Source organism: Colletotrichum paranaense (assembly GCF_030867605.1).
Source record: "Colletotrichum paranaense strain IMI 384185 chromosome Unknown Scaffold_17.1, whole genome shotgun sequence".
Classification (NCBI taxonomy): Eukaryota; Fungi; Ascomycota; class Sordariomycetes; order Glomerellales; family Glomerellaceae; genus Colletotrichum; species Colletotrichum paranaense.
In genome coordinates this window covers 378380-405910 of record NW_026848975.1, presented here as the reverse complement: position 1 = coordinate 405910, position 27531 = coordinate 378380, and the positions used below count along the sequence as shown (strand labels likewise).

The following is a 27531-nucleotide window of genomic DNA, read 5'->3' as shown; positions in this document are numbered from 1 at the left end:
ACGGCGGTCATGTCACAAGGTCTCAACAGCATATTAAGGCCTCCTGCTATCTATGCAGTATCTCACTACACCATTGTCGACATCGCAAACTCAGTGTTGACTACTTTTCTCAATTACGATCACGCACGAATTCAACCACAAGTCCACGATTACGCTACATCAACCCCTTCAGGCTCAGCCAGACACCAACCCCGGTATCTATATCTATCAAACTTACTTCCGTTCTAGCCTAAGTCTAGCCTCCCGGCCCGGATCTCGCTTCACGTTGTGCAGTGTACTGCGTAAGTGGGAACCCTCCGTCCCCGAGCACCGTCCACCATCGTCGGCGACTCCGGCACTCCAGGGATGACCGTCGTGGGCAGTCGCGTCGCATACCTCTCATCAAAGCAGAGCCTCAATCCATTCATCCATACCTTCACCTCCCCCGCCCCTCTGTCCTCCTTACGTAACCCATTTATCCCGGGTGCGACTTATGTTTTTACGTACAAATTTCGTCACCGGGGAAAAGAGCTCTTTACATGGGATGCAAGTCACGTTCACTCTTTTCCAACACCAGCCTCAAGAGCCACTCTATCCGTAGTCTTGGAGCGAGGTACTGAAGTCGGGTATCATCGGCTTCAAGTACCCTACCTCTAACATGACACTAGCGCATCAACGACCGTCACGGGATATTACCATAACAACAAAGATGTCAAATTTCTTGGAATATTCAGAACCATAGGAAGAAAAGGCAAAAAAGCTATCATAATATGTGCCATCATGATGGTAAACAAATGGGTTGAAAACAGAAACCCCCATAACCATGCAAGTAACCCCATTGTAATCCGCAGACCTCTGTAAACGCCATGTCGAACACAAGATGCTCCCCAAAAGGGAAACGCAAAAGAACCGTAGTGATACAGTCCGCACTTCCTCTCAATGCAGCGTCACCCTTACACCATCACCTCAAATGCGTCCAGTCCACACCCGGGAGCATGCAAATCCCCAACGCGCATCCCCTTCACAACGGAGCGAAGAGCACAACCCCATCACCATGCATTCAACACACCAAGCAACCCAGACCACTCACTTACGCCTCATCATCCCTCTTCCCCTCCCTCTTAGTCGCATACATGTGAAACTGCCCAAAAATCACAAAATCCTCCACCATCGTGCCCAACGACCCCAACAACCACGGCAGCGCGTTGAGCAAATACGCCCGATCCTGCTTAAATGCAACAAGACTTGCGCCGTACGTCAGGTTCCCCGTAAGCGACAACAAGAAAAACAGCAGCGCGAGCCCCTCGCAAGACTTTTCCCTGTAATTCTTGATAATCTGCGGGATGCGCGCGCAGAGGTAGCACACGGCGCTAAAGTAGCCCAGCGCAAGACCAATCTTCTCCCAGGTGCCGTCCGCCGCGGCGGGGGAACCCGCGCCCGCACCGGTGTCGTTGTCGGGGGCGTCCCACGCGCCGGCCTTGTAGGAGAGGAACCAGCCCGCCGCGCCGACGAGGTATACCGCGAGGATGCTCAGGGTGTTGTGGAGCCAGGGGTTGCTGTCGGGTGTCTCGTCCTCGCCGGTGACCATCTTGCGCAGGGGGTCGAGCGAACTCTCCTCGTGGTGGGCGTGACGGCGCTGCGAGCCGGGGAGACCGGCCGCCGCGGACGAGCTACGGCGGCGCTGTGCTGAGTTTGAGAGGAGGGGTTCATCTTCCCGTGCTTCGGTCGGGTTCGCGCCGGTGGCGGTGACGGGCGCGGAGGAGCGGCGGCGGGAGGATGCGCGGCGGGCGTTCTTGGTGTTGTAGTAGACGCATTGGGAGATTAGGACGAGGTCGGCGAAGCAGAAGTAGCTTGCGAGGGCGACGGCCGTCGGAGCGAGGTGGGTGAAGAGAGCGCCTGGAGGGGTGGTTGTTAGTGGGAGCACGCGCCAAAAGTTTAATTTTTTTTTTCATGGCGTTAGGAGTGTTGGCGTTGGTGGTTGGAGAAATTTTCGGTATGGCAAGAGACGCATATTTTTTCTTGGAGAAGGGTAGCGGTGTGGGAGAAACTCGCGAGGCGCAGATACCATGGAATATTGGCAAAAAAGCACCAGGAAAAAAGAGTGAGGAGCTGGGAAGGTAATGTTTTCTGCGTACCCATGAGATTCGTCACGTCGCCGATCAACCAGATGATCAAGAAGCCCATGGACAAGCCATCAGCGCTTTGCGACTTGTAGTTTGTGAGAAGCTGGGGAAGCTATTTTGTGTAGATAAGGATGGTCAGTCTACTTGGACAGAAAAAGCAGGCAAAAAAAGTCGTGATCCGAGGTCGCGTGACCTTCGCGAACAGAGAGAGGGACGTACGAGAAGACATATCCACGCGGTCAAGCTAATGCTGCCAAAGATTCCCGACAGGGCCTCTTCGACTTTCGGCGTGGACGATAAGGCGGCAAAGGCCGTAACCGCGACGGAAGCCATTGTGTGTGAATTTTCGATATGCGACCTTGGTGAAGCTCACGATAACAAACGTGGAAGAAAGGTGAAAAGAACGGGTAAGAAGAGCCGCAGCGACAGATAGGTTTTGGGGGAAGCTCTTCTCTCTTGTGCCGTTCCTCGGTCAGGTGGGCTTAGGAATGGGGTCAAGTGGGATGGTTTTCTTCGATGGAGAGTCACGCAGACAAGACATTGTTGGTGCGGCACGGGTAGAGGGGACTGATAGCGCCCACATTTCGTCCAATCCGATTTCAGCATTCTGCTTTTCCCCCGTTATCGCATTCCTTATCGCTTACCGCAACCGATAAGAGACCCCTGCCGCCGCATGACATAACCAAAAGACCAAGAACGGCCTTGGCGTCGTGGAGTGCGGGCTGACGAAGAGGGCAATTAGTGGGGGCGGGTTGAGCATCCAGCAAGGGTCCCTCCAGGAAAACTTGGAAAGAATTTGGCGGGCAGAGCGGGTTGACCGCCGCAAAGGTCCTATTTTCGGAGGGGCCCAATGACGGAGAAAATGGTCGAGCTGAGAGAGTTGCGCCAATGAAGAGTCCTGATTTGGTCATCTCAACCTGCTGAAGCTGTCACTGTCGCTGACAACCTGGGCTTATGTAATTCTTCCAAGACGCTTCTGCGCATTTGCATCTGCACCAATATCGAGATGAACCGTTCGCATGGCCCAGATAACATGCCCGAATGCATGCAGCGCGAGGCGTCACCCAAAGTCTAACCATCTGCCTCCAATCACAGGAGCAGAGGCACACCGAACGATCAGATAGGCTGAAATTCCGCATTCCAGCAGTCACCGGACATCCGCCGATCGTCAGCATTCCCCTCCCAAGTGGTGTTTCACGTGGTTCCCCCCGTGCACCGCCATGATTCGCCCTCCGTGGCTGAGGCGGCACCGGGTGTGGATGGTCACGGACGAGCACCCCGGCGCAGGCGTTCCTCGGCCAACTCACCTCTGCCGGGCGCCTACACCAGCGGCCCGCTCAGCGTCAGTCATCCGTGTTGACATTAACCTGGAAGGTAACGTGAGCTGGCGTGCATCGTTCCCGTCCCCAAGACCGGCGACCCGACCACGCGTCAAGCTCCCATATAACCGCGCGTCCGTCCTGTTTCCTGTCTAGCTTGTCGTCATTCAGTCAAATTGACGGACCCGAATTATAGTCCTAAAACAGTGAAGCCTAATCGCACCTCAGTGCATACCAACTCACCAATAAGAATCGCAAACCATCATGAGGCTTTCGGGCACTGTCGCACTGCTCGGTGCATCGCTGCACGGGGTTGCTGCATGGGGAAGTATGTCATAAATTCCCTGCATCCACGATAGCTTCAAAATGGCCCTGAGCTGCAAAGTGTCTCAAGTTGCCTCGCTGACCGACTTGACTTACCAGGTCTGGGTCACATTGCGACTGCTTATCTAGCCAGCCACTTTGTCGCCAACACAACCGAAGTCTTCTTCCAGGATTTGCTGCGTAATGATTCCGAGCACTACCTTGCCGGCGTCGCCACTTGGGCCGATACGATCCGGTACACGCGCTGGGGACACTTCACCGGGCCCTTCCACTTTATCGACGCCAAAGATAGTCCGCCCGACTATTGCGGCGTCGACCTCGAGCGGGATTGCAAAGACCAAGGCTGCGTCGTGACGGCACTCGCAAACTACACCGCCCGGTCTCTGGATCCCAAGCTGAGCGGGTGGGAACGCAACCAGGCGGCGAGGTTCGTCGTGCACTTCATCGGCGACATGCACCAGCCTCTCCACAACGAAGATGTGGCCCGGGGAGGCAACGGCATCCACGTCAAGTGGCAGGGTTCCGATTACAACCTCCACCACGTCTGGGACAGCTCCATTGCCGAAAAGCTGATAGGAGGCTCTCGTCGTAGGCCCTACGACAACGCGAAGAAATGGGCGGATGAGCTTGCTGACGAGGTCAAGACTGGAAAGTTTGCTGCACAAAAGGCGGAGTGGCTGAAGAGTATGGACTTCAACAACGTCAACGCTACCGGCCTAGAGTGGGCGAGAGAGGGAAACGCTTTCGTTTGCACCCATGGTATGTTGAATCCCGAGCCATCGGCGACCCCCCACAAACCGGAAGGGCGACGTCAAAACTGACTCTTGTATTAGTATTCCCAGAGGGGCCGCGAGCTATTGTCGGCCAAGAACTTAGCGGCGAGTACTTCCAAAAGGCGGCACCTGTGATTGAGCTTCAGGTCGCCCGCGCGGGTGTGAGAATGGCTGCTTGGCTGGACCTCATCGCCGCGGCATACCAAGACCTGGCGAAGACGGCCGAACCTGTCATGGAAGACTTGTAAGATTATGAGATGAGACGCCAAGCATGTTGCGCTGTTTGCTCCGCGCGCGACTTTCTGTACAAGACCCTCGTTTATCACACAGCAAAATGTGTTTTGATGCAGTGAAAGCTTGGCCCTGCCGGGGTCCTCTGTGTGTATTTGATTTCGTGACTTAGAGCCTAGTCGCAAACATCTCTGGATGCCAAGCTAGTGTAATGACATGATCAATGACGAGACGAGGCTCACCTTGGGCTCATCTGCCGTAGTAGTGCTAAAGATCGTGACAGCTGCCATGCGGCAGCTCACAGACTTGTCAAGTTGCCTTGGGTAGGAGACTCGGAATAATGTTGATCACACTGGTCGCGACACATTCTTGGCCGGGCCTTCGTCAGCAAAGAGTGTGCCTGCAATGGCTGAGGCGGCCCAGTTTGATTCACATGGAAGAGCTGTTTCCCAGAGGCGTAGTCGGCAAACATTACCTGGCAACGAGAAAGTGGCGTGACTTGAACGCATTTCCCTTCTCGCGGTGGAGAATTTGGAATCAGGCTAAGAACGGGTTGGAGGTCTAGCCGTGACGGCAAAGGACAGCAATTGGGATGATAGGTGACGTCTGACAAGTGAAGTTCGATGACAGCCCTTGCCGGGGGTCCGAGAGCAGCCCGGCGAGCAATACATCCAAGGAGATTGGATGCCGGAGGAAGCGCATCCTGTGTGCATGTCAGTGGACACAACGGGATTGGCACGGGTTCTGCATCTCAAGTTTGCGATGACGGTTCAACCGAGCTGGGTGACTGGGGCCGTGGGCGAGCGTGGTTACCGTAGTGCAGGCAATGAGCGACGATAGATAGCGCAAGGCGTTTGCCTCTGTGACAGTCGACGGGTTTCAACTCGTCTTCCCGAGCTGGGATGAAAGGCAGGTCTGCATGCCGGATCCGAGGAGGATGCCTGCGAGTTGAAGATGAAGACGAGGTTGCGCCGTTGGCTCAAGGGACAAATGGACGGAAGTCGAGGTGAACCTGTTTCACCATTGGACTTTTGGCACAGGCTTCAAACTCAGCCTCGTGTCGCAGGATGGTGCGCCTCCTTGGCGCGAGTGGAGGTTCGCGACAGGGGCGCTGCACACACTAACACTCTCACTCCACGAGTCCACCGCAAGCAACCCCGGTGGCTCGGATCCAGATGAGGGAAGATTGATGACAAGCCCTTTAATTGATGTTGGAATTGGATGGCATCTCAGGGGGGGAAACAATCTGCTCGTTTACGGGATCTCGGAAGGGATGAGACGAATATGGGGGAGGCGTCGGCCGTGGTGCCGGTCATTCGGGTGCGTCTATGGAAATTCGAGGTTTCGCCAGGTGATCTTTTGCGATGCAGCTTCAAGCATCAAGCCGTAGAGCCGTGCCGTTCGTTGCCAGGCGCAGGCGAGGCCGCGAAGGCATCGTCATGTGGTGCCGTGGGCCGTGGGTGCCGCATTCGAGTGTCAATCGGCGAGAAGACAGTCCGTACCCATCAAAAGATCCGGCACAGTCATCCACACGATGTGGTATCAGTAGGATCCGTAAGTAAAAGTAGAAGTTTGGATGGCGGGATCAAGACCGAGCATATGTTTCCAACGGTGACAATGGCGGATCTGTCAGTGCAGTGAGCAAAATGTTGTAGGGCAACTTTAGGTGTGGACGATCAATAGCATTAAACTCAGCGTCGTTTGCAAAATGTCCGACAATTGGCAGCCCAGAAAGGAAAGTTCTCGACTCAAGCACTTGGGTTGACAGCAGAAAATAGCAGACGAGATGAAAATCGAAACCGTCATCTCATGGATAAGCATCTCGCGCACTAGGGTTGGCCATGAGGAAGATCAGATTAACCTTTTGCTCGGATGGCTGATGCAGGACTGGCCGGTTATCCAACGAGCGAGGTGGCAAGGGGGGAAGGGGTGAACTCGGTGCAAGGTGGTGGTGGGAGGTTGGTTGGTGTCGTCGTTGACGGTTGGGGTGGCAGATATCCAAGGATTCGGTGGACAATGACATGGAAGAGAAGAAGAGGGAGGGGGGAAAGACTCGAGGGTCGAGGTGAAGCAACACCTTTGACAAGGGACACCCCTTCCCCCTGCAATTCTTCCAGGGCTGCGGTGGTGGGGCGGGTTTCTGGCGGGCGGGATGCTAAGGACAACCTTAAACGTGGTAAGAGGGGATGAGATAATCAACCTTTCCCGTTTTGGAGACCCAAGTGGAGTCGTGGATCTCCACGGGTCTTGGGCCGCTACAGGTACCGAGTGTAAACGGCGCTTGGCACTCCTGCTGGGACGTGGAAGGTGCCCTCCTCTCACTTCACCACGCTTCCCTTTCAGTTGCAATTGGAAGTGTCCGGAACGATACATGTAGATAAGTCAAGTTACGTACCTAGGTAGGTACGTGCCTCCGTTTTGATCTTGGAATGGAAGGTGAGGCACCAGTGGAAAGGAGATGGCGCACCTTCCAATCCCATAGTTCGGTAGGTAGGTAGGTAGGTAGGTAGTAGTGTCTTTCTCGATTCCTTTGCGCACATTCCATTTTCTTGCATTACCCCATCCATCAAGTACGAATATTGCTCGACAGCTCCTTCGGCAACTTCATGGGTTTCCTTGGCACTTAACGTTTGACGGGAGGAAGATCATCCCCGAAGCTCCAACCGCAGTAAGGTACGGTGGACCACACCGACAAGTTCAAGTTTTTTTCTTTTTCCCCTTTCCCTCGCCCACTCACCCTGGAAACCCCTTTGCTGCTCGCCCTCTTTTCTCAAACCGACAATCGACGGTACCGTGACCGGTCATCCCAGGGGGCCTTGCCGTCATCCGAACTTGCCGAATAACAGATTAAGTTTATTGGATGTTTGATGCCATCATTACTGCGCGCCCGCTGCTGACCTTGGTTTTCCGCTCGCTTCGCCAACTCCACATTCCGACCAGCAACGCCAACGTACATATCCTAGGTACTCCGTATGTGAGGTGCTTCTCGTTTGCTTCCACATTCTGCAAAACGGCAGAAAAGTCAACTAGGTTTTTTGGATGGACTCCGCCGCCCTTCCGACGAAAAGCCTCCGTGCACTTCTGGCCAAGTACATACATGATACGAGGCATTCGCTCGCGATGCAGACGAGGCACACGATACACTATCCCACCCTTATCTGCGGGACGGAATCCATAAGGGCAAGCTTTGAAGTGGAACGAAATGCAGTGGAGTTGATGCGTTGCATTTCGCTCACCGGAATTAGACGGGCGCTTCCATTCTCATGCGCAATTGCAGACACGAACTGATCGATGGGTAGAACCGCCAGAACCGATGGTCGACTGACAATATTAATGTTCTGTTGTAGCTGGCCAGCGGTCGCACTAGCACGGCATGTCTCACCCGTCTAAACGGTCCGTTGCCAATCATCCACATTGCCGCTTTCTCCCGGCCAAGCTTGAGACCGTTGTCGTGTCGCTGGTACCCGCAGAAGCACCGTGGAAAAGAAACACAGCACGGCTCGGGGGATCTTCAAGCGGTAACGTCAATCAAGAGAACCCCATCACGAACATGATGATGTGTGTGCGCTGTCAGCAAACAGCACCAGCTTTGCCTCTGCGTGGCCAGTCTTGGCGTTAATACAGGCGTGCCAGGCCTCTCAGGAAAGCCAGCGTCCGGAGGCAAATCATGGCCGATCCTCAAAGGCTTAGCATGAGGAGCTAAACCCATGACGACTCATGGCTCAAGAGCCAAAATCAATTGCATACGCATCCGCAGTTCGGTGTGCCATTTGTCTCGACAGGGTGCGGCTCTCACATATCGGTCCACTACGTGCCTAAGTATCAACGGTCCGTGAGAAATACGGATGGATAGATGCTTGTCCTGACGGACGTTGGCCTAACGGTTACAAACCTGCCAGCTGATGAGTGCAACTTGACGTGCGACAGTGCAGGCATCGAGGAGCGAACTGCCAGTTTTGCCAGTGCTCCAGGGAAATTAGGACGGAGGAGGCTTCGCTCAGATAGCCAGCAATCGAGCATTTGCGGGTGGTTGTGGAGAGAAGGCGCCTCACAAACTCACCTTCGTGCGGTCGGTATCTTGGACGGTGACAATACGTTGGTCGAGTACGGCGACGAGGCACTCCGTAAAGTGCCGCGCTTAAGAGACGGCAAGGACACGAAAATGTCGTCCAGTGTCTCGTTTCGCTTCATCGACGCCTCGGGCGAAACGCCATTTGCCTGATGTGCCGGACAGCAGGCCCCGCCATTGGCTCGCTAAGCCGCGCCGGGGCCATGTGGGGACTCCATGACCCCATTCTGCGACGACAGGAGCCGCATCAGACCTTCCCAGACCTCGCGACGGCACAAGCCACCACCGGACGAGGGGGGTTCCTTCCAACTACCTTATCCTTACCCTTGCCATACCTTACCCTTACCTTACTGCGTAGCGTAGCCTCTTACTGTCGTCCACATCTGGTGCCAACAACCTTTTTTCTTTGCCTCGCATCTTGAACCCCTACCAATACTTGTGTGGTAGAGTGGTAGATACCTGCCACAGGGACTAGAGACACCACACTGACGTTACCCGAGCCGCCCTGTTCGACTCAACTTCGTTACCTGCCATCCTGAAGAAGTCGGGAACTGTCCGTCAAGGGTGCCCACCCTCTCCCAGTCTGGGACAACGACATCCCCTGCTCATCTGTAGCTTGTCTCTCTTTTTTCTATCCGTCTACTCCGTACACTACGTAGTAGTCCGTTCCTTACACTACGGAGACTCTTCGTACACTACGCCTCTGACCAACATCTTTGTCGCCGTTCCCGTCCCATCCATGCAGCTAAACTCAACCACCCCTGCCAAAGCTCAGATCTCTATTCTCCCGTCTCTTCACTCAACCCCCCGATCCATCATCCCTACTTTCTCGGAGCCTGGAGGCGTCTGCCCTTGTCAACTAGTTGTCGCATACCATCTCATCAGACAGATGCTACCTACCCAGTCTCTTTGTCGCTCTCTCTCTCTCTCTCTCTCTCTCCTCCCTCGACGGACACCTTCTCATAGAAAGCCGACAGACCCTCATCACCTTTTCCCACCCCCTGGTTCGTCACCCACTGCGGGCCTGCCAATTGCCCGCACGGGGATCAGATGCTAAGCAGCATCCATGTACTCACACCCCCGGCCAACAGTTTGAGCCGTGTGCTATCCGTAAGGTATACTCAGTAGCATGGTGTATGGCTAGGTACTAGGTAGTCTGCAGACGGGCTCCTGTCAGCCCTTGTCTCCTCCTCCTTCTCCTCCTCTCCCATCTCCCCTGCGCCGCGTTTTGGACTCGTGGAGACGATTCCTCCCCCCCAAGCCGTCATGGAGCCTGTCTCCGTTCATACGACCCCTTGGTCGAACCGGCACCAGCCTGCAACCACAGCCCTGTGCATATAAGACTTGAAAGCTTGGCACTGATCGCATATTTGTCTCGGCCTCTCCCTTCTTAATCCCCAGCAGCGCTCAGTCTCGATCATTCTTTTCGCCTTCCACCCTTTACTTTTATTTCCATTCATCCTGTTGCCTCACGCTGGGAGTGTGTCTTCACATTCATTCATTCATTTCTTTTCAGCTTGTGCTACGTATTCAGGTGTCTGTGACCGTTCCTTTCGTACTCTACTCTTGTTCGCTCCTCGGTCTGGAACCAACCCCTTTCGAACGACAATCTAGTATTTTATTGATAGCGACTCGGTCGACAACTCCCTCGGATTTATCCCCAACGATCAACAAGAAAGAGACAAGATGCAAATTCAAAAGCTCATCACTGCCCTCGCGGGCATGGCCGTCGTCGCCGAGGCCTCCGTCGCCTTCCTCGATGCCTCGCCTTTGAGCGCCGCCCTCGCCAAGCGTCAACAACGTGGTGGTAACCGTGGTGGACAAGGCGGAAACCAAGGTGGAAACGCAAACCAGGGTGGAAATGCCAACGCTGGTAACGGAGCTCTGTGTTTGCAAACGAACGCGGTGCAAAAGGGTTCGCAGCAGGCCGGACAGCCCAACGCCCAACAGGCCAACTCGAAGACGTGAGTATTGACACATACACGGCACAGGCAACCCCCGAAACGCGCTAACCTACTGCCTTGCAGCGACAATGCCAACTTCATCAACATTTGCTCCGGTTCTACCCTCACCGATGGTGAGCAGAAGACTGGCGGTTCCTGCAACGGTATCCCCATGGGCAAGATCCCCGCCCAGACCAAGATGGTGTCTACCGTCATCAACAATCCCCCTCACAACGGCAACATCCAGGCCAACCAGGACTTTGATGTCGAGCTCAAGGTTAACAACCTGCAAGCCGGTTCCTTCACTGACGCTCAGTCTACCTACTACTCGGCTCCCCAGGATCTTAGCGGCGGCGGTACCATTATCGGCCACGTTCACGTCACTGTTCAGGATATGGGTAACTCCTTGACGCCCAACACTCCCCTGGATGCTTCCAAGTTTGTCTTCTTCAAGGGCATCAACGATGCCGGCGATGGCAATGGTAACCTGAAGGCCACCGTCACTGGAGGTCTCCCCGCCGGAAACTACCGCGTCTGCACCATGTCTAGTGCCTCCAACCATCAGCCCGTTCTGATGCCCGTCGCTCAGCGTGGTGCCCAGGATGACTGCAACAAGTTCACCGTTGGTGGAAACGGCGGCGGCGGCGGCAACAACAACAACGGAGGTGGCAACAACGGCGGCAACGCTGCCAACGGCGGCAACGCTGCCAACGGAGGCCAGCAGAGTAAGTCGACCAGTGATACTTCAATGTTTCGTTGATGTACTAACGGATACAAGACAACAACCAGGGCGGAGCTGCCCGTGGAGGTAAGCAAGCCGGAGGCAGACAAGGCGCCGGCGCTGCTGCAGGCGGTGCTGCAGGAGGTGCCGGTCGCGGCGGTGCTGGACGAGGCGCTGGTCAAGGTAATGCTCAAGCAACACCTCAGAACCCCCCTCAAGGATTTCCAAACACACAGTTCCCAGGCCAATTCCCCGGCCAATTTCCTCAATTCCCTGGAAGCGCACCCCCTGGACAGGCCACAACACAACCCCAGACCGGAAACACACAGGGAACTCCCAATGCTAACAACTCCGGCCAGGACGGGGACGCCGCCAGTAATTCGGAGAACGCGACGGCGACTCCTTCGGTAGACCCGGCGGCAGCGACGCCAACGCCCACCCAGGGCGGAGGTGCCTCCAACAATGGCAAGGCCAACAGCAATGGATCCGGACAGAACGGCAACGGTAACACTTCTTCTGGATCTGGCAAGGGAGGCGCGACGTCGAACGCTATCGGCGGAATCGCGGCCCCGGCGGTCTCGGACTCTGGCGATAGCAGCCGACCATTCTCCGTCAATGGCAACTCGTTCGTTTCCAAGGCCAATGCGGCGCAGCGTGCTTGCGATGTTCAACGGAATGCCTGTTTCAATGCTTTCAACGGTGGAAAGTTGAACGGGGTCACCACGGCCGACTGTGATGCCCAGGTTCAGACCTGCATCCAGGAGCTCTCATAATCGGAATGCCTTTCGACGACAAGGACGACAAACAACCGAGGGATTATTGGGATATGCACGCGCGCGCTGATACGGACAACACGGGCCTTTTACATCACATACAACGACAAGTCTCCATGCTTTTGGGTTCACCCGGGTCGCCAAAAAGTGTTCTGGTGTTTTTCTGTTTTTAATTTCTTGGGGTTGTTATATTCTACACGAACTGGCAGGAGGTTATTAGATGAGCAGGTTGGCGTGGATGGTTTTTTCTTTTGTTTGATGAAAACCAGCGCTCCCCGTGCTTCGATACCACACACTCACACATCATCAACGACAACACTGGCAAACTCCTCCCCCTCTATATTATTGTTCTAATGTCCCCCTCTCCCCGACAACCCTCACACACATCTCATCACCTCATCACCATGACACAAAATCTTACGATCCGACCTTTCTGTACATTTAGAGGGAGTTGTTTTTCCGTTGACAGGATACGCAGCATGGCTTGGAAAGAAATGGAAGACACAATTCCAGTAGAGAGTGCACACAGTTTTTTTTTGGATTACTTTTGCTTGGTTCTTTGGTTCTTACTGATTTGACATGTCGTGATATTTTGTCTAGGAGTTCCGCGATCCACTAACAGATGACACGTCACGATGTCACCCCATCTTAGTGAAAGTCGGGGTGGCAGGAGGTATACCGGCAACACTGCGCCGAACGTCCTTTCTCTCTGATGTTGATGAACCTGCACAGTGAAAGCTGCGGTGCCGAGCTGCGGTCCGAGCTGCGGCGTCTGATCTGCGTGTCGCGATGATGGGGGGGCACATGTCTCGGCCGGGGGGCCGTGTTATGCGCTGGGGTTGGTGTCTAGGGTGCCTGGTCTGCTTGTTTTGGGGGGATTTTTTAGTAGGCCTGATGGGAGGGATTTGTACATGACTAAGCTGGACTCTCCAGCGTCGCGTGCCATTGAGTGGGATCAGTGTGTGTGGGTTGGAGACTGGCGTTCGACTTGGCAGGTCTGAGAGGGGGTATGGCCCATGGGAGAGGGGAGGAAAATAGGGTAAAGAAGAGTTGAGACGTGTTTCACGTTGTCCATTCTTCTCTTCTGGTAGTGCCGGAGTTGGGACGGATGGAAGGGATCTTGCGACAGAGGGGGCTTGCGGTACCGTAGAACAGCCTTAACAGACAGACTTATATTTACGAATACAGGGCTTGAGGCTTAAGGTCCGGGCTTGTGATGTCACGAGTCGAGGCTAGAATCTGGGTACCTATGGTTTGTGGATTGGGGCATGTGTCATGGGTTGGGATGGCACTTTTTGTGTGGTGCCAGGAGGGTTCTGGGGAAGGGGGTGTTTGAGGTCTCGTGGGAGGGGGCAATGGGCTTTAGCAGCTAAGGTAAGGTACGGATTAGTGGAGGTATATTAATTAGGAGATTTCTTTTTAACGTTTCGGAAGGGGGGCGGGCGAGAAGAGAGATTGATTGATGTTTATTTCTGCCTTCGGGGGAGCTTAATCTTGAGGTCTTTTCTTTGTTTTCGGCGATTGGGATTTCTCATACACACACGCACACACACACATACGCGCGCGCAAGGTGGTCTTGATTGAGCTTGCGTCGGGAGGTTTATTCTCATGACTCTTCTACTTGAACTTTGAGAGTTGTACCTGACTTGAGGCGTAACTTCGCCTTTTGTTTTTGGCTTTTTTTGTTCTTCCTTATTCCCGTCCGTTGCTGCGAGGTCGTTTTACCCGTTTTTCCCCATCTCCCTTTTGGCTTTCAGCGTGTTGGTTTCGAGTTGAGCTATCGTCGGTTTTCGCAAGTGTGCCACTGAATGAGCAAGTGCAACGATAAGAAGGTCAACTCCACCCTCCACATCACCGTATTCAAGGTTCCAACAGATGAAAGATTCTGTATGTCGGAGTTCGTCAAGCAACGGGATCATGTTTTTTTTACGCACTTTTCCGCAACATGGTTTCGGGTTGTTTGTTTTTGGTCTTTTGCCCTCTACTATCGATCTTTACCTTATGGTTGCGCGGATTCTCATGCCTACTTTACTTTACCTCATCATATTCGCTCGTGATGATGCAGGTACCAGAACCTTGCAACTGAATCGCGAGTCCACTTATCTACCTGAGGTACCCCTTTTCGGCGAGCCGCTCAAGGTCAAAATTCCGTGTTTTCTCCGTCGGGAAACACAGAACTTAACTTACGCACCGTAGAGAAGTCATCACTTTTTTGTTCTTTCGGTCGGTGCCGAGGGGCGTGGCTGCTGTCGTCCCGAGTTTACTTGTATCGCGGCGTCTGCGAGTAGAACGCGAAAGTTGGCAAAATGGCTAATGTCAGAAGTTTCGCCTCATTCTTTGAAGCAAAAGCATCGCAACGTCCCGAGATAAGGGCAAAGGTTTGGACAAGTGCCGCCCCGTCTGAGTCTCGGGGACGACCCGACGTGAACTGACATCTTGGCCGTTCTCCTTTTCTCGTTCTGTTTTTTTTTTTTTTTTTTTGTTGCTTTCTACTTAAGTTCTCCCTTGTTTTTCGCCTTTACTTCCTTCTTGGTAACATGTCTACACCTTCTCTTGACGATGAAAAGGTTGAGTGTGCCGAGAGAGGGTGAGGTAGGGCGAAATTTGAGTTCCTCGGGGAGGGGGGAACGACAGTCTTGGGTGTAGCCTTTTGGGTTTGCGAGTGACTCATTTTGGTTCTTTTAGTCTTTTTCAACGTTCCGTTTGTGCCTGACAATGGTATTTCCTCCACAATAGAGGAAACTTACGTTGAGAATACGGTTTCGATACGTTTACCTTTTGAGGCCGACACGGCGTCGCGCCGACGTGGACCAGGGAATTTGATTAGTTTTTCCGCCGACATACACACGTTACCGGAGTGCGACGGACCTTGATCCGCAGAGCTTGATGGGGCAGGGCTCCTTCGGCCCGGGCTTGACATGACCGCGCTGGGTTTCGCTCCGATTGGGAAGTGGAGGCGCTGCCGATCCGGAAGCCGGAGGCACCAGGCGGATCATGGTTTGGCGGCTCGTGGTTTGGCGGCCCGGGCACCCAGGGCTCTAATTCCGTGTGAAGTAGCTCCTCGCGGCCATGTCTCAAATCCCTCGTTTCCAATAGGGAGGCTCCAACACAAAAAAGTGGTGTCCAACGAAGACGCTAGCTTCTTTGAAGTGCATTGTTTGACAAACATTCGCATACCTAGCTCGCGGGTAGCGATCAACAAGCGTTGGGAACCACGGAACGCAACAGGATTGGACACAGTCAATTACTGAGGCTGCCCACACCTAAGTATTTAGCCCTCCGTATCCTCAGCCCCTCCGAATTGTACCACGCCATTGGTTCAATGGCTTTAGATGTGTTTGCTGGAGTCGATTTCTGGTAGAGAACTACAACCTGGCCAGATCCACGGGTCCCGGATCAGGCTATCGTTAGCTCCGCTGTTGGTTCAACCGGTCTGGGAGAGAGTTGCTTCATCCCTGCATTCAAGCCACAACGTTCCTTTCGCAACGGGGAAAAGCAGGCTGGCTGGGACTAAGTGATCCAGCCAGGTCTCACACGCAATAAGAGATACAGAGGCGCAGGGAGCAAACAACTCACAAACCCGGGACTAATTAGGTACTAATGTACCTTTGACAACGCCTCTGCCGTAGCCTTATATCGAAAACCCTGAATTCTTTAGCTCAGAAGCTCCAAGTCCGGCGCATATCTCCGGCCCACGATGAACCCGAGCTGAGAAAGGGGGCAAGAATCGCTTTGGAAAAGTAGAGAATCTAGTCCTTGAGCCTCCCTGCGTGGGAGGGTCGTTCTTTCCACAGGCCAATTATTCCGCCTGTATTGCAGCGCATCGTCGACCGATGTTTCGACTCTTGAATCTAAGGACTCTATTGGATGCAAGTGGCGAGACATTCTAGAGGCTATGAAAGCTGAACACTTTCTATGCTGGACTGTTTGCTCTGTTGGAACGGCTACCGGGCTAGGGCGTTGGTCACGGTGATGTTGAGAAAGCCGGCAAGTCCGGCGGAGCCTGACCCTATGTTGGCTTGTTGGCCGTATATGAGATCTATCAAGAGAAAGCACCTATGCTACATAAGAGGGGAACAATGGCTCACCATCAGTGATAGCTCATCTCGCTGAAAAAGAATTCATGACCGCCAGAATGCAGTTCGCCGATGCTCTCTTACGTCTCTTGTGGACTTACAGGTCCATCACGGCTCTCGCCGTGGTCTCGGTCTTCCTTCTCGTCTTTACATACGCTCGAAGCCCGAGACGGCGTCTTCCGCCAGGCCCGAGAGGGCTGCCCCTCCTCGGAAACGCCCTCGACGTCCTCAAAGATCCGTGGCTGACTTTTGGCGGCTGGATGAAGACGTACGGTATGCTCGTCCCGCGGTTCCCTCCACTGGCTAACCAACTAACACGACCCAAATCAGGCACCATCATGCACTTCACCGCTGCCGGAAGCGATGTAGTCGTCCTCAACGACCTCAAGACCTCGTTCGACATCTTGGATCGTCGCGCTGCCGTCACAGCAGACCGGCCTGGTAACGTCATCATAGACATGATGACGGGGTCCTGCTTCGTGCCTTTCCAGAGCCAGAACGCAATGTATGCCCCCCTACATTCACACATCCACAAAGGAAGCAGAGCAGAAAAGCTCACTACGAACTTCCAGGTGGCTGCGCATGCGCAAAGCCTCCCACACAGCGCTGCGCAGCATCTCCTTCCCAGACATCCGCCTCGTCCAGCAAAAGGAGGCTACACTCCTGGCGGCAGACATGCTCAAGGACCCGCAGGACTGGTTGTCGCACCTGCACCGCGCGGTATCCTCGGCGAATATGAACCTGGTATACGGCACGCCTTCCCTCGCGTCTGCGAGCGATTTGAAGCTGGTTTGGCTTGAGGACTTTGTCGCGCGGTTGACCAAGGCTGCGCTGCCTGGTGCGCATTTGAGTCAGGTCTTCCCTTGGTTGAGACATGTACCATCTAAGTATGTTTATTTGGCAGATTGGACAGTGTAATCACTACGGCGGTGATGAGGATGCTGATGTTTTCTGTCTAGATTCGCGCCTTGGAAGAGGCGGGTGGAGAATTCGTTTGCGGCGGACTCTGCTATCTTTGGAAGTTGGTTCGAGGAGGCCAGACTTGTGAGTATTGCATGGGTGACCCCTATTGTCTTTTTGGAAGTTCTGTGTGCTGAAAACATTTGCAGAGAGGTGTCAATGGCGGCAACTGTCTCGTCAAAAGCTTCATCAAGGACCAGAGCCGGTGCAACTTATCCGACACGGAAATCAACTGGCTCGCGGCGAGCGTCATGTAAGTCCGTCTACGGGGTATACCGACCCTCTTTGATGTGATCAAATTTCTGACAAAATATCTCCAGTGCCGGGGCAAAGTCGATCACGGGCGTGCTCGAGTGGTGGATGCTGGCTATGGTCGTTTACCCCGAGGTTCAGCAGCTCGCCCAGGAGGAGCTGGACCGCGTCGTGGGACGCGAGGCGATGCCGAACTTTGCCGATCACTATGGAATGCTACCTTACATTCAAGCCATGGTGAGTTGTCGGATTTTCAGTGACTTTTCTCTGTCTCGTGAAGCGACATCGCTCACGATTGAACTTGCCTAGGTCAAGGAGTCACTGCGGTGGCGACCTGTCGACCCAATAGGTCTTCCACATCAGAGCTCCGAGGTAAGTCACAACCTTGCGTCTACAATCTCTCAGTAACCTGACTCTTTCTCACAGGACATTTGGTACGAAGGCTGCTTTATACCAAAAGGCTCGCTGCTCATCCCCAACGTCTGGGCCATGAACCGCGATCCGCACACGTACGGCCCGGACGCCCATCACTTCAACCCAGCTCGGTTCCTCGATCCCGAGACTGGGCAGCTCAAGCCGCTGGCAGCGGAGACGAAAGAACAGGGCCACGTCACGTTTGGGTTTGGCCGCCGTTTGTGCGTCGGGCGCCAGATTGCGAATGAGGATCTCTTCATCACTATCGCGACGGTGCTTTGGGCGATGAAGATTGAGCCGAAGGTGGGATACGATGGGTTAAATGTCCCTATAGATGTTGATGGATGTGTCGATGACGGTGTCGTTGTGTGAGATACCCCTGTACTCTTGCCAGTTTGTTGCTGTCGCTGACTTTGGATGTCAGACGCCCGGTTCCGTTTGAGTGTACCACCAAGTCTCGGTTTCCTGAGGCGTTTAAGACCCTGCAGGCTGCCGAGAACTATAGTGTAAGTTGAGGAAGCAATCTTGTACAAGCCAGCTTCGCCATTAGTTTTCACATCTAAAGACTAGCGGATGGCGACCTTGGCGTCCCAGATGTCGCAACTCCGGAGGATCCAAGAGCAGCAAACGTAGAGTTAATCTAAGATAAGATAACACTTTGAGTGGATAAACCACGTCGAAAGCTCGTATATCTACAGTGACGGCAATCAGAAACTCCGGCCACGGCTCGGGGTCCTGTTGACATGCTGTTCTTGATTAGTGATACTGAGCTTCATGCCAAGGTCATGCCACCACATGCTACAAATTGAGTCTGCCGGCATATATTGCCTTTGATTTTCTGACGATTCAGAAACTAGAAATTGACTGCAGTATCTATCTAAGTTTCTTTGAACCTAGCCTTTTGATGGGCCTTCGAGAACTTTCTTGAAGTTCACTAATCAGACTACCACTCACCTTATCGCGACACTCCGGACAGCTGCACCTGCTTTAACCTCCGTCAATTCTACTGATTCTCTTTAGGTGCGAGAGCTGTCCTATTAAGGAACTGTCCTGACCCTACCAGACATCATGTTCCGGGGTAGTAGCTACGGAAGGATAAGTGATCTTCACCATTGCACCACGGAATAGCTCCAAATTTGACGCGCTCAGTTTGATCTTCGTCTGAGCAGTCCATTCACTCCCTCGCCATGCCGGAACCATGGGATGATCAGATCGCGCACTTCCAAGGGATACCGTGGTGCGCCAAAGTCCTCTCGGAACCAGGCATCATCGCCAGACCCCTCGTCAGCCGCGAATTCGACCCAGACAACCGCATCTTTGAATTCTGGGGCTCCACACTCTTCAGCGCGGCCACGGTGCCCTTCTTCATCGGCTGCTTCCACATGCCCTCGTCACCACCGGGCGCCGACGGAAACCCTCCTGATAGCCGGCCCCTCGACCAATTGTACATGACCAAGGTCCGCTGCTTCCTGACTCTCGGCCACGGGCTGAGCACGCTCAAGAAGGAGTGGTGCCACGGCGGTGCTGTCGCGGCCATATTCGACGAGTGCATGGGTGCGATCGGGTTCATCAACAAGTTGCTGGGGTTCATGCCGATGCTGCCGCAGGTCACACAGAACTTGAACATCACGTACATACAGCCGGTGCCGACTATGTCGACGGTGGCTTGCACGGCGGTCTTGAAGCGGATGGACGGGCCTAGGAAGTTCTTGGTCGAGGCGGAGATCACCGACGAGCTTGGTACGGTTCTTGCCAAGGCGGAAGCGTATTTTGTTGGGATGGAGAAGCGGAAGAAGAGACAGGAGAAGCTGTGACGTGCCTTTGAGAGCTTGATTAGAGAATCGTTTGGGAGTAGACTTTGCTTATATGTAGACATAGACCTCTGCCGCCGGAATCCTTGAGCTGTCAGCATTGGCAGTAGCCAGCTGGGCACCCTTACTTGCTTGGACGCATGGCGCACGAACGACGCTGTGATAATAGATAGGATCTGCATTTCAGTCTATAGCACTGTATTCAAGAAGCTGTCTGCTTTCCTTTGAGGGTCAAGGACATGAGTTGTAATACTTTTACCAGAGCAGCTACGTGAGTATTCTGGACTAACCTCATTTCAAAAGAGGCTGAGCTGTCTCGCTAGGCAACCTCAGAATAATGCAAGGTGGTGTCTATCAGACTTCCAAGTACATCTGCTGCACACTACCAAGCTCATGATATACAGTCGGCCCCCTAGAAGAGTCATTCTCCGCCGTCTGAATATGCACCATCCACTCGTTACTTCCAAATCATGCCACGAGTGAAGTGTCACAACACCGTGCGACGCAATGATTGTGTAATCCATCGCGCAACGGTTGCAGTGGCCAATCGACTCGTACCCATGCCCGTCGACCGCAACGCGGATGCCGTCCATGACATCCGATGACGCCATGTATCTACTGACATACCGGGGGTGGCCCCAGCCCAACCACTGGTTGATGTTCACACCGTCGTCGTCGAAAATAACCTGTCCGTTGGGCTCCAGTAAGATCATCAGATGCGGGCAGACGCGCCTGGAGCAGGTCATCCGAAGCAAACCGGCCTCGAGGTTATCGCGGACCTCGTGCTCCATGTGAATCAGGAACCTGCCCTCGATAATCTTGGGTGTGAAGGCGTACCCGCTCGTGGTGGAGATGAGGTTTGCAGGTACATCTACTCGCGATGTGAATGGCGCCATGATGTCCTCGAGGAGTCGTTGCTGGTTCTCGTCTATTGCCCCGCTATCACTCATACGAGCCAATTTAAGAGCGAGCTGTACGTGCGCATGCCGGAGATTGTAGTTCTTCGGATTAAAAATGTGGCGAGAGTTTTGCTGGCAGGGAAAGGGGTTGTGGCTCTTGGCTCCGGGGATATCTTGCGTACAAATTCTGTGAAGATGGCAGCAGGGGCTGCATACCCAGTGGTTCGGCTTGGTGTAAGCGAGGCCCGTCCAGAAGGCGAGTTTGTGGTTGCGAGGGAGTGAGATAAGGGCGAGGGTCCAGTCTCTGTGCGTGAGGGCACGAAGACCTTTGCAGGTGTGAGAGAGAGCGAATTCGTCGTGTAGCGGGAGGGAACTGAGTATCTGGCACAGGATCTCGTTTGGGAGGGACTGGATCGGTGAAGCGTTGTCTGCAGAGGACGACTTTGTTGTTTCCGTTGGAAAACGTTGGAAGAGACGGTGGTTGTGATGAACGAGCAGTCGTCTGAGACGATTCATATTGTGTTGCTGGGCTTGTGTAAGTTGTAGCTGGCTTACTGGGTGACTGTGTCGGTGGATGTTGAAGCTGAGGGAGTTGTCATGAGGTGATTTCGCCAAAATAGGTGAAAAGATTTCAAGCTGCTTGTTCGATGCGACCAACTTTCATGACTAGGAAGAGCAAGGCCAAGTCATTAACTATGAAGTAAGGCAGTTCATTACGATAGGAAGTTCTTCCTAACTTGGCCATTCAGGCCCTCACCAATACCTGGAAGGACGGTTCGTTGGAGATTCGGGTCCTCGGAGCACCCTTTTGTCTAGAATCCACCGGTTGAGACTCGGGCCACGAAGCCTTGGACGACATTTTCGGGCTCATCATGTCCCCTCACTAACCCAGCATCTTTGCTTCTACCTCTACATCGAGTACTCAGGTGGGATTGGGGGTAGAGGCAAGGGGTCCTAGGTTCGTCGTTGAGGAATACCTTCAGCCACCATGGATCTAGAGCAGTTCACTTAATGGCGACGAAAAACCGATAGATGGGTCTTAATCAAGTTACCGTCTCTCTCTTCCGTCTCGGTCCACGAGCCGTAGCATCCCGCCTCTAGACAGCGAGTTTCTGCACCGACGATGCATCATCTGTCCTGAACTTTCTGATGCGACTCAGATTCGTGCTACAATGTTGATCTTTGACGATAAAGGACAACGATGAGGCTTGATCCGTCTGAAATCCCAAAGCCAGATATCGATATCGGTCCGCCTTTAGCCTACAAGACAAGATCTCAGCATCTCCGAGGGCTTCACAGAACCTCTCTCGCTGAATAGGAACTCATACTATCAGAAGACATCCATCGTATCTTCGGATCATTTCGTCCCGAAAGAAGAAAAAGCAGAGTCCGGTCGTCCACCTGGAGCTATCCGGGCGGGAGCATGGAGGTTACATCCCACCTTAGCAGACCCATGTTTGATCGCGATGGACGTTCAACGCAAATCAGCATCATCGGCCCAAAGGAAACAAACCCACATCCCTTTGGTATATCCGTACAAATTCGTATGGAGAGGTATTGCGGGGTACACAGGCAGAATTTGGGGAACCCCACGACCGACATGAAGTTCTGTCCTCAATCTGGTAAAGTGCTAGACCGGGGTATGCGTGGGTATTCCCGCTTCTGTATCGGTGCCTGGGTTGTAACTGCTGTGATTGGCGCCATCCGCGGCAATCTACACCGAAGATGGACTCAATTGAGGTTGACTCCGCGCAAGTAAATGTGACGACAGCCGAAGCTCAGCTGGCGAAGCGCAAAGGAGGTAGTCAAGATATTCCACCAAGGCTTCTTGTCTCGTGAACATGATCTCCCACAGCCGCCTCGGCATAAAGTCTAAGGCGCTTGATATGCCTCGTGTCATCGGAACTTGACCAGGTCGCACCACTTCCTTCTGCACCATTGCAGCCACAACGGCAAACCCAGTTCCAGCATGTTGATATCACAACCGTCTATTCGAGCCCTTGCGGCAACAACTCTCCTTGCAAATTACTGTTCTGCTGAATGCTGGCGAAACACGACCTGCGATGGACCAAGCTCTGCTTCGTTCCCAGGAGTTTGGGACCAGTACAACTATGCTCCCACTTCTCGTAACGTCACACCAAAGTACATCTTATCTTCACCATCTGGAGCGTTTATCTCCAACTTTACCGCACCGGTCAATCTTTCCAGCCAAACCGACGGCCTGGTCTTTGACTTTGGCGTCGAAGTAGGTGGCATCGTGACCATCGACTACAAGCTCTCCCAGTTCACCAACGCCACTCTCGGCCTCGCTTTCACAGAGGCGAAAAACTACATTGGTCGCAAGTCAGACAACTCGAATGGTGGTACCGGACAAGACGGCGCTCTCGCATACAACATCACCTCGGACGCAGCGGGAACCTACATCATGCCCGATCCGAAGCTACGCGGCGGCTTCCGGTACCTGACCTTATTCCTCACGCCATTCGACTCGTCGTCTACCGTCTCGGTGGAGATTCGCAATATCAGTCTGGAGATCAGCTTCCAGCCGACGTGGTCCGATCTTAGAGCCTATCAGGGATACTTCCACTCCAGCGACGAGCTCCTCAACAGGATCTGGTACAGCGGGGCGTATACCATCCAGACGAACTCCGTGCCGGGCAAGACTGGTCGCGTGTCTGGGACAAGTGGACGCACGAGCTGGCAGAATGACGCTTACATTGGGCCTGGGGAGACCGTCCTTCTGGATGGAGCGAAGCGTGATCGCTGGGTCTGGATTGGGGATATGGGGACTGCGGTGCCTTCTGCATTTGTGAGCACCGGCGATATGGAGAGCACGAAAAATGCCCTGTTGGCGATCTACAACTACCAGGTAAGTTGCCCCAAAGATGATGCAATTGAAATTTACTCAACGTGTCGCTCGTTAGTCTGCCGACGGTACTTTGCCAAAAGCCGGTCCACCATATCTCTCGAAGGATAGCGACAGTAAGTCGAGACAAGTTTAGGATGGCAAGAAGTCAAGCTGACGGTGCAAGCATAGCATACCATCTGTGGACACTGGTTGGCACTTACAACTACTTCTTGTACACCGGCGACACGGACTTCATGACTTCCATCTGGCCCAAGTATCTCAAAGCAATCAACCTCAGTAGAAGCAAAGTCTCAGACAAGGGAATCATGAACGTGACTGGCGCCGCGGACTGGGGCCGATGGACATACTCCACTGAGCGCAGCTCAGCAAGCATGCTGTAGGTGAATGTTCTTCTCGGCCAAGGGAAACACTAACTCTACGACCAGATTGTATCGAGCCCTGCGCACCGGCGCCGACATCACCTCTTGGTCTCCTACCCTCACGAACGCGAGCAGCTACCAGAAAGACTGGACAAGCGCCGCGAGCAAGCTGCAAGCGTCCATCATGACTGAGCTATGGGATGAAATCAAGGGGGCGTTCAAGGAAAGTCCCGACAACACGTCGCTGTATCCACAAGACGCGAACAGCATGGCAGTCGCCTTTGGTGTCGTCTCCGCAGATAGCGCCGAAGCGCAAAAGGTGTCCGACTACCTCGAATCAAACTGGACCCCGATCGGTCCTCACTGCCCCGAACTCAAAAACAATGTGTCGCCATTCATCTCCAGCATCGAGATCGCCTCGCACTTCCGAACGGGACGCCCCGATCGGGCCTTACAGCTTATCCGAGACGCGTGGGGCTGGTACCTGAACAACCCCAACGGCACGCAGTCTACCGTCGTGGAGGGGTATCTCATCGATGGAACATGGGGCTATCGAGGAGATCGCGGGTACCGGAACGATCCGTCTTATATCTCGCATGCTCATGGGTGGAGCAGTGGTCCAACTTCGACTATGACAGAGTATCTTGTCGGACTGAGGGTCATCAAGCCCGGCGGAAGCGAGTGGCAGCTCAAGCCTGTGCTGAGCGAGCTCTCGGAAGCCGAAGCTGGGTTCACGACGAGCTTGGGCAAGTTTTCTGCAAAGTTTACCGTTGGGGATGAAGGAACGGCTGTCGTTGAATGGGACACACCGGCGTCGACTCGGGGATATTTGGTGCTTTCGGGGCAGAAATCCGTCTGGGTCAATGGTGGAAAAGGTAACATTACCATCAGCGTCTAGTCTTCTCCTTCGTCGGTGATCTGTCGTGCGCTTCGATAGAATGAGCGCATATCGGAATTGCAATCTTGGCGTTTCTGTACGGCTCAGGTTCCGATAAAAACCGACAGCAGGTAGATCCTAAGAGTCTTAGTCTTTCTGCAGACAATACTCCATGTTCCCAGAGCTCCTTATAGTTCCAGCGGCCCTTTGTTTGATCAGTGCGCTTGAGTCCAGCACGTTGTCTTTCAGGGAATGACGATCATCAAGGACCGAGGCAGACATGAGTTATAGTAAGAGATTTCCTTTTCATCTTGACTACCCTCTATCTTTCGCTCTTTCACGAGCGAATACGCAGAAGACGTCTGCCTTCACTGATGAGCAGCATTGCGTGTTATTCACTTGAAGGGACAGAGATACCCTCTTATGGGTCGTGAGATCCTCGCGGCCATCATCTTGTCCGCTCGCCGAACGACAAGACCACCACGGCTTGGTACCGACTGGGTGTCCAGATCCCCCAATCTGGCAATTCTGGTGAACACAAGAATCCAGGACACTCTGGAAGTGGTTTTATACTTGCTTGATCTTCTCTAACAGTTCCATCCAGTTGGGCCTTGTTGAGAAAGGATGTATAGACTATCTTGCGTGTGTGAGGTACTCGGTGAGGTAGGTGTACATATCGCGTGTAAGAGGAGAGATTGATGATGTTATGTACAGTGCATTACTGCAAGATTATGTTATCTCCAAGCTGTCCACTACCTAGTCCCACCTCTGACTCTTGCCACTTTCAACATCCGTCAAAAGCACAAACTCAGCCTCAGACCTCTTCGGCGTAAGCCGTCGATTCAAACCACTGGACCCCGTCGCCACCGCCGAGTGCGAGTTGTCGGTACCCCTCGAGCCCGACGATGCGCCAGACAGCTTGGACTTGACAGCCGACCAGGCGGCGTTCTGGGACAAGGCGCTAGAGAGGAACTTGTAGACGGCAGGGAGGGAGGCCGTGATGATGCCTGCGTAGAGCTCGATTGTGCTCCAGTAGGCCGCGTCGACGTAGTCGTACGTGATGTTGGTCGAGTTTGCGAAGACGACGAGGGTGCGGAGGCGGATTACGCTGGCGAGAGTGACGCTGTGGGAGACCAGTTAGTCTTGTCCCTTTGTTGACATAGTGGGATGACAGTAGAGGGGTGTCTCAGGGGACTTACAAGATGCCCATGGAGAATACAACCATTACCATGAGCTTCTTTTTCAAAGGCATCTGCAGCTGGTAAAGCTGGTGCAAGGGGAGCGCCAGGATGACGATATCCAGCACGATGTTGAAAGCCGCGCTCAACCATCCCTGGAGGTGGATGTTGTTGCAGCGGCCCAGGTGGTCTGACTCAAGCTGCAGCCAGGCGTGGTTGATGGGCCAGCATTGGAAGAGCGTGGCGAAGAAGAAGGCGGCGGCGTAGGCCAGGGTGAGGCCGATTGTGACCCAGATGGCCTTGCCGAGGCTGTTGTGCTGGAAGATGCGGTGGAGGAAGAGGAGGATAGAGACTTTGTTCATTGCCTGTGCGAGGAAATAGAAGAGCTCTCCGAGGAAGTAGAACTGTTGGTGAGGGGTGTTTGGTGTTAGTCGTTGGTCTTAGTTGAGACGAGGTGTGAGTGGATTTGGTCACTTACAAACAGCACGTTCTCAACGTTCTGGAGGGGCAGAGTCCAAATGTCCTTTCCCAATCCATTTGCAGAAACTAGATCAGTCAGTCTCAACTTACACGGGACACGTGTTTATGGAGGAACACCTACGTGTGAAGGCAAAGACGGTTGGCGGGATCGTGAGAAGAACGCAAGCGGTGATGGTCCAGTCATCCCAGCTGAGTTCTCTGTTGCATCCAGGCAGAGCAGAACACATACGGAGTATGTAAATGATGAGAGCTATACCAAATCCTACACCCGCTACGAGAGGGGGCTTCATAGTATCATCTCGAACAGGTAGGCCGCACATGGTCGCCGAGCCATTCTTAGTTTCTAGCGCAGCATCAACACGAGTCAGTCAAATCCTCCCATTTGTGATGCTGAGAATATGCCTTGTACGGTCTCAAAGCTAAAGCAAGGCAGAGGCACTTACTGAGGGCATCCTCATAGTTGCATCCCTGCAACACGCAGACAGAGAGGTTGGCATTGAGTTCCTCGTTGGTGCAAAGACACGCAGTGTCCGTAAGCTGGCAACCCGACGTCGGGACAAGCTTGGTGAGACAGACGAGCTGTAGTCGGGAAAAGATGGGGATGCCGCACTGATCAGCCAAAAAAATTGCCACCGTCTTGACGCTAAGCGCGGGAGATCCGCTCACTATTCAATACTTACTGCGCATTCCGGGTATAGCTTCTGAGCCATGGCCAACGCTTCCGCAGCTGAAGTCGCGGCTTGGGCCGTTGAAGAGAAGGCCGCGAGGGCTGCGGCCGTGGCCGCCAGCATGCCTGAAAGCTTCATGGCGACCGATATTGTGAAGGAGGGACGTCGTACGAGAAAGCAAGGATGGGGAAGAGAAGCACGAGCGGGATTCCGGGTTTCCTTTTCAAGTATGTAAATCGTAGCCGAAAGAGACGGAGTTCCCTAGACCGGATCTAGAGAAGAGGAAGAAGGGGGTGTTACTTTTAACCTCATATCGTGACTTGCGTGCCATCCTTCCTCCGCCTGTCAAGTTCATCACATAGATGGTGGCATCTGCCGTGATCCTTGGCTCTCGGGTTCGTCTCTCTCTAGGATGCTGTCCCTGGATTTCTTC

General features: G+C 53.7%; 8 protein-coding genes across 8 annotated transcripts; 5 read left to right on the top strand and 3 right to left on the bottom strand.

Moving 5' to 3' along the window:
- Positions 1–1069: 1069 nt before the first annotated feature.
- On the bottom strand, positions 1070–2435 carry CPAR01_14948 (uncharacterized protein; the record flags this gene model as incomplete). Its single annotated transcript, XM_060499198.1, has 3 exons — positions 1070–1875; positions 2115–2214; positions 2322–2435. 3 exons carry the CDS (start codon positions 2433–2435, stop codon positions 1070–1072), a joined length of 1020 nt encoding a protein of 339 aa, XP_060342123.1.
- A 1250-nt stretch (positions 2436–3685) lies between these two features.
- On the top strand, positions 3686–4766 carry CPAR01_14947 (S1/P1 Nuclease; the record flags this gene model as incomplete). Its single annotated transcript, XM_060499197.1, has 3 exons — positions 3686–3749; positions 3845–4504; positions 4579–4766. 3 exons carry the CDS (start codon positions 3686–3688, stop codon positions 4764–4766), a joined length of 912 nt encoding a protein of 303 aa, XP_060342122.1.
- A 3836-nt stretch (positions 4767–8602) lies between these two features.
- On the top strand, positions 8603–8971 carry CPAR01_14946 (uncharacterized protein; the record flags this gene model as incomplete). Its single annotated transcript, XM_060499196.1, has 1 exon — positions 8603–8971. The coding sequence occupies one exon, from the start codon at positions 8603–8605 to the stop codon at positions 8969–8971; it is 369 nt and encodes a 122-aa protein (XP_060342121.1).
- Positions 8972–10504: 1533 nt separating this feature from the next.
- On the top strand, positions 10505–12255 carry CPAR01_14945 (uncharacterized protein; the record flags this gene model as incomplete). The annotated part of the gene is made up of 3 exons (XM_060499195.1): positions 10505–10782; positions 10846–11486; positions 11540–12255. The coding sequence occupies 3 exons, from the start codon at positions 10505–10507 to the stop codon at positions 12253–12255; spliced, it is 1635 nt and encodes a 544-aa protein (XP_060342120.1).
- A 4135-nt stretch (positions 12256–16390) lies between these two features.
- Positions 16391–19771, top strand: CPAR01_14944 (thioesterase superfamily protein; the record flags this gene model as incomplete). The annotated part of the gene is made up of 9 exons (XM_060499194.1): positions 16391–16836; positions 16904–17218; positions 17291–17375; positions 17441–17544; positions 17612–17780; positions 17853–17915; positions 17970–18325; positions 18382–18463; positions 19127–19771. The coding sequence occupies 9 exons, from the start codon at positions 16391–16393 to the stop codon at positions 19769–19771; spliced, it is 2265 nt and encodes a 754-aa protein (XP_060342119.1).
- A 48-nt stretch (positions 19772–19819) lies between these two features.
- On the bottom strand, positions 19820–21183 carry CPAR01_14943 (uncharacterized protein; the record flags this gene model as incomplete). Its single annotated transcript, XM_060499193.1, has 2 exons — positions 19820–19853; positions 20327–21183. The coding sequence occupies 2 exons, from the start codon at positions 21181–21183 to the stop codon at positions 19820–19822; spliced, it is 891 nt and encodes a 296-aa protein (XP_060342118.1).
- A 1453-nt stretch (positions 21184–22636) lies between these two features.
- On the top strand, positions 22637–24793 carry CPAR01_14942 (bacterial alpha-L-rhamnosidase domain-containing protein; the record flags this gene model as incomplete). Its single annotated transcript, XM_060499192.1, has 4 exons — positions 22637–23536; positions 23592–23649; positions 23705–23912; positions 23962–24793. The coding sequence occupies 4 exons, from the start codon at positions 22637–22639 to the stop codon at positions 24791–24793; spliced, it is 1998 nt and encodes a 665-aa protein (XP_060342117.1).
- Positions 24794–25528: 735 nt separating this feature from the next.
- Positions 25529–27236, bottom strand: CPAR01_14941 (CFEM domain-containing protein; the record flags this gene model as incomplete). Its single annotated transcript, XM_060499191.1, has 6 exons — positions 25529–25895; positions 25972–26354; positions 26429–26496; positions 26552–26773; positions 26874–27039; positions 27111–27236. The coding sequence occupies 6 exons, from the start codon at positions 27234–27236 to the stop codon at positions 25529–25531; spliced, it is 1332 nt and encodes a 443-aa protein (XP_060342116.1).
- Between the last annotated feature and the right edge of the window lie 295 nt (positions 27237–27531).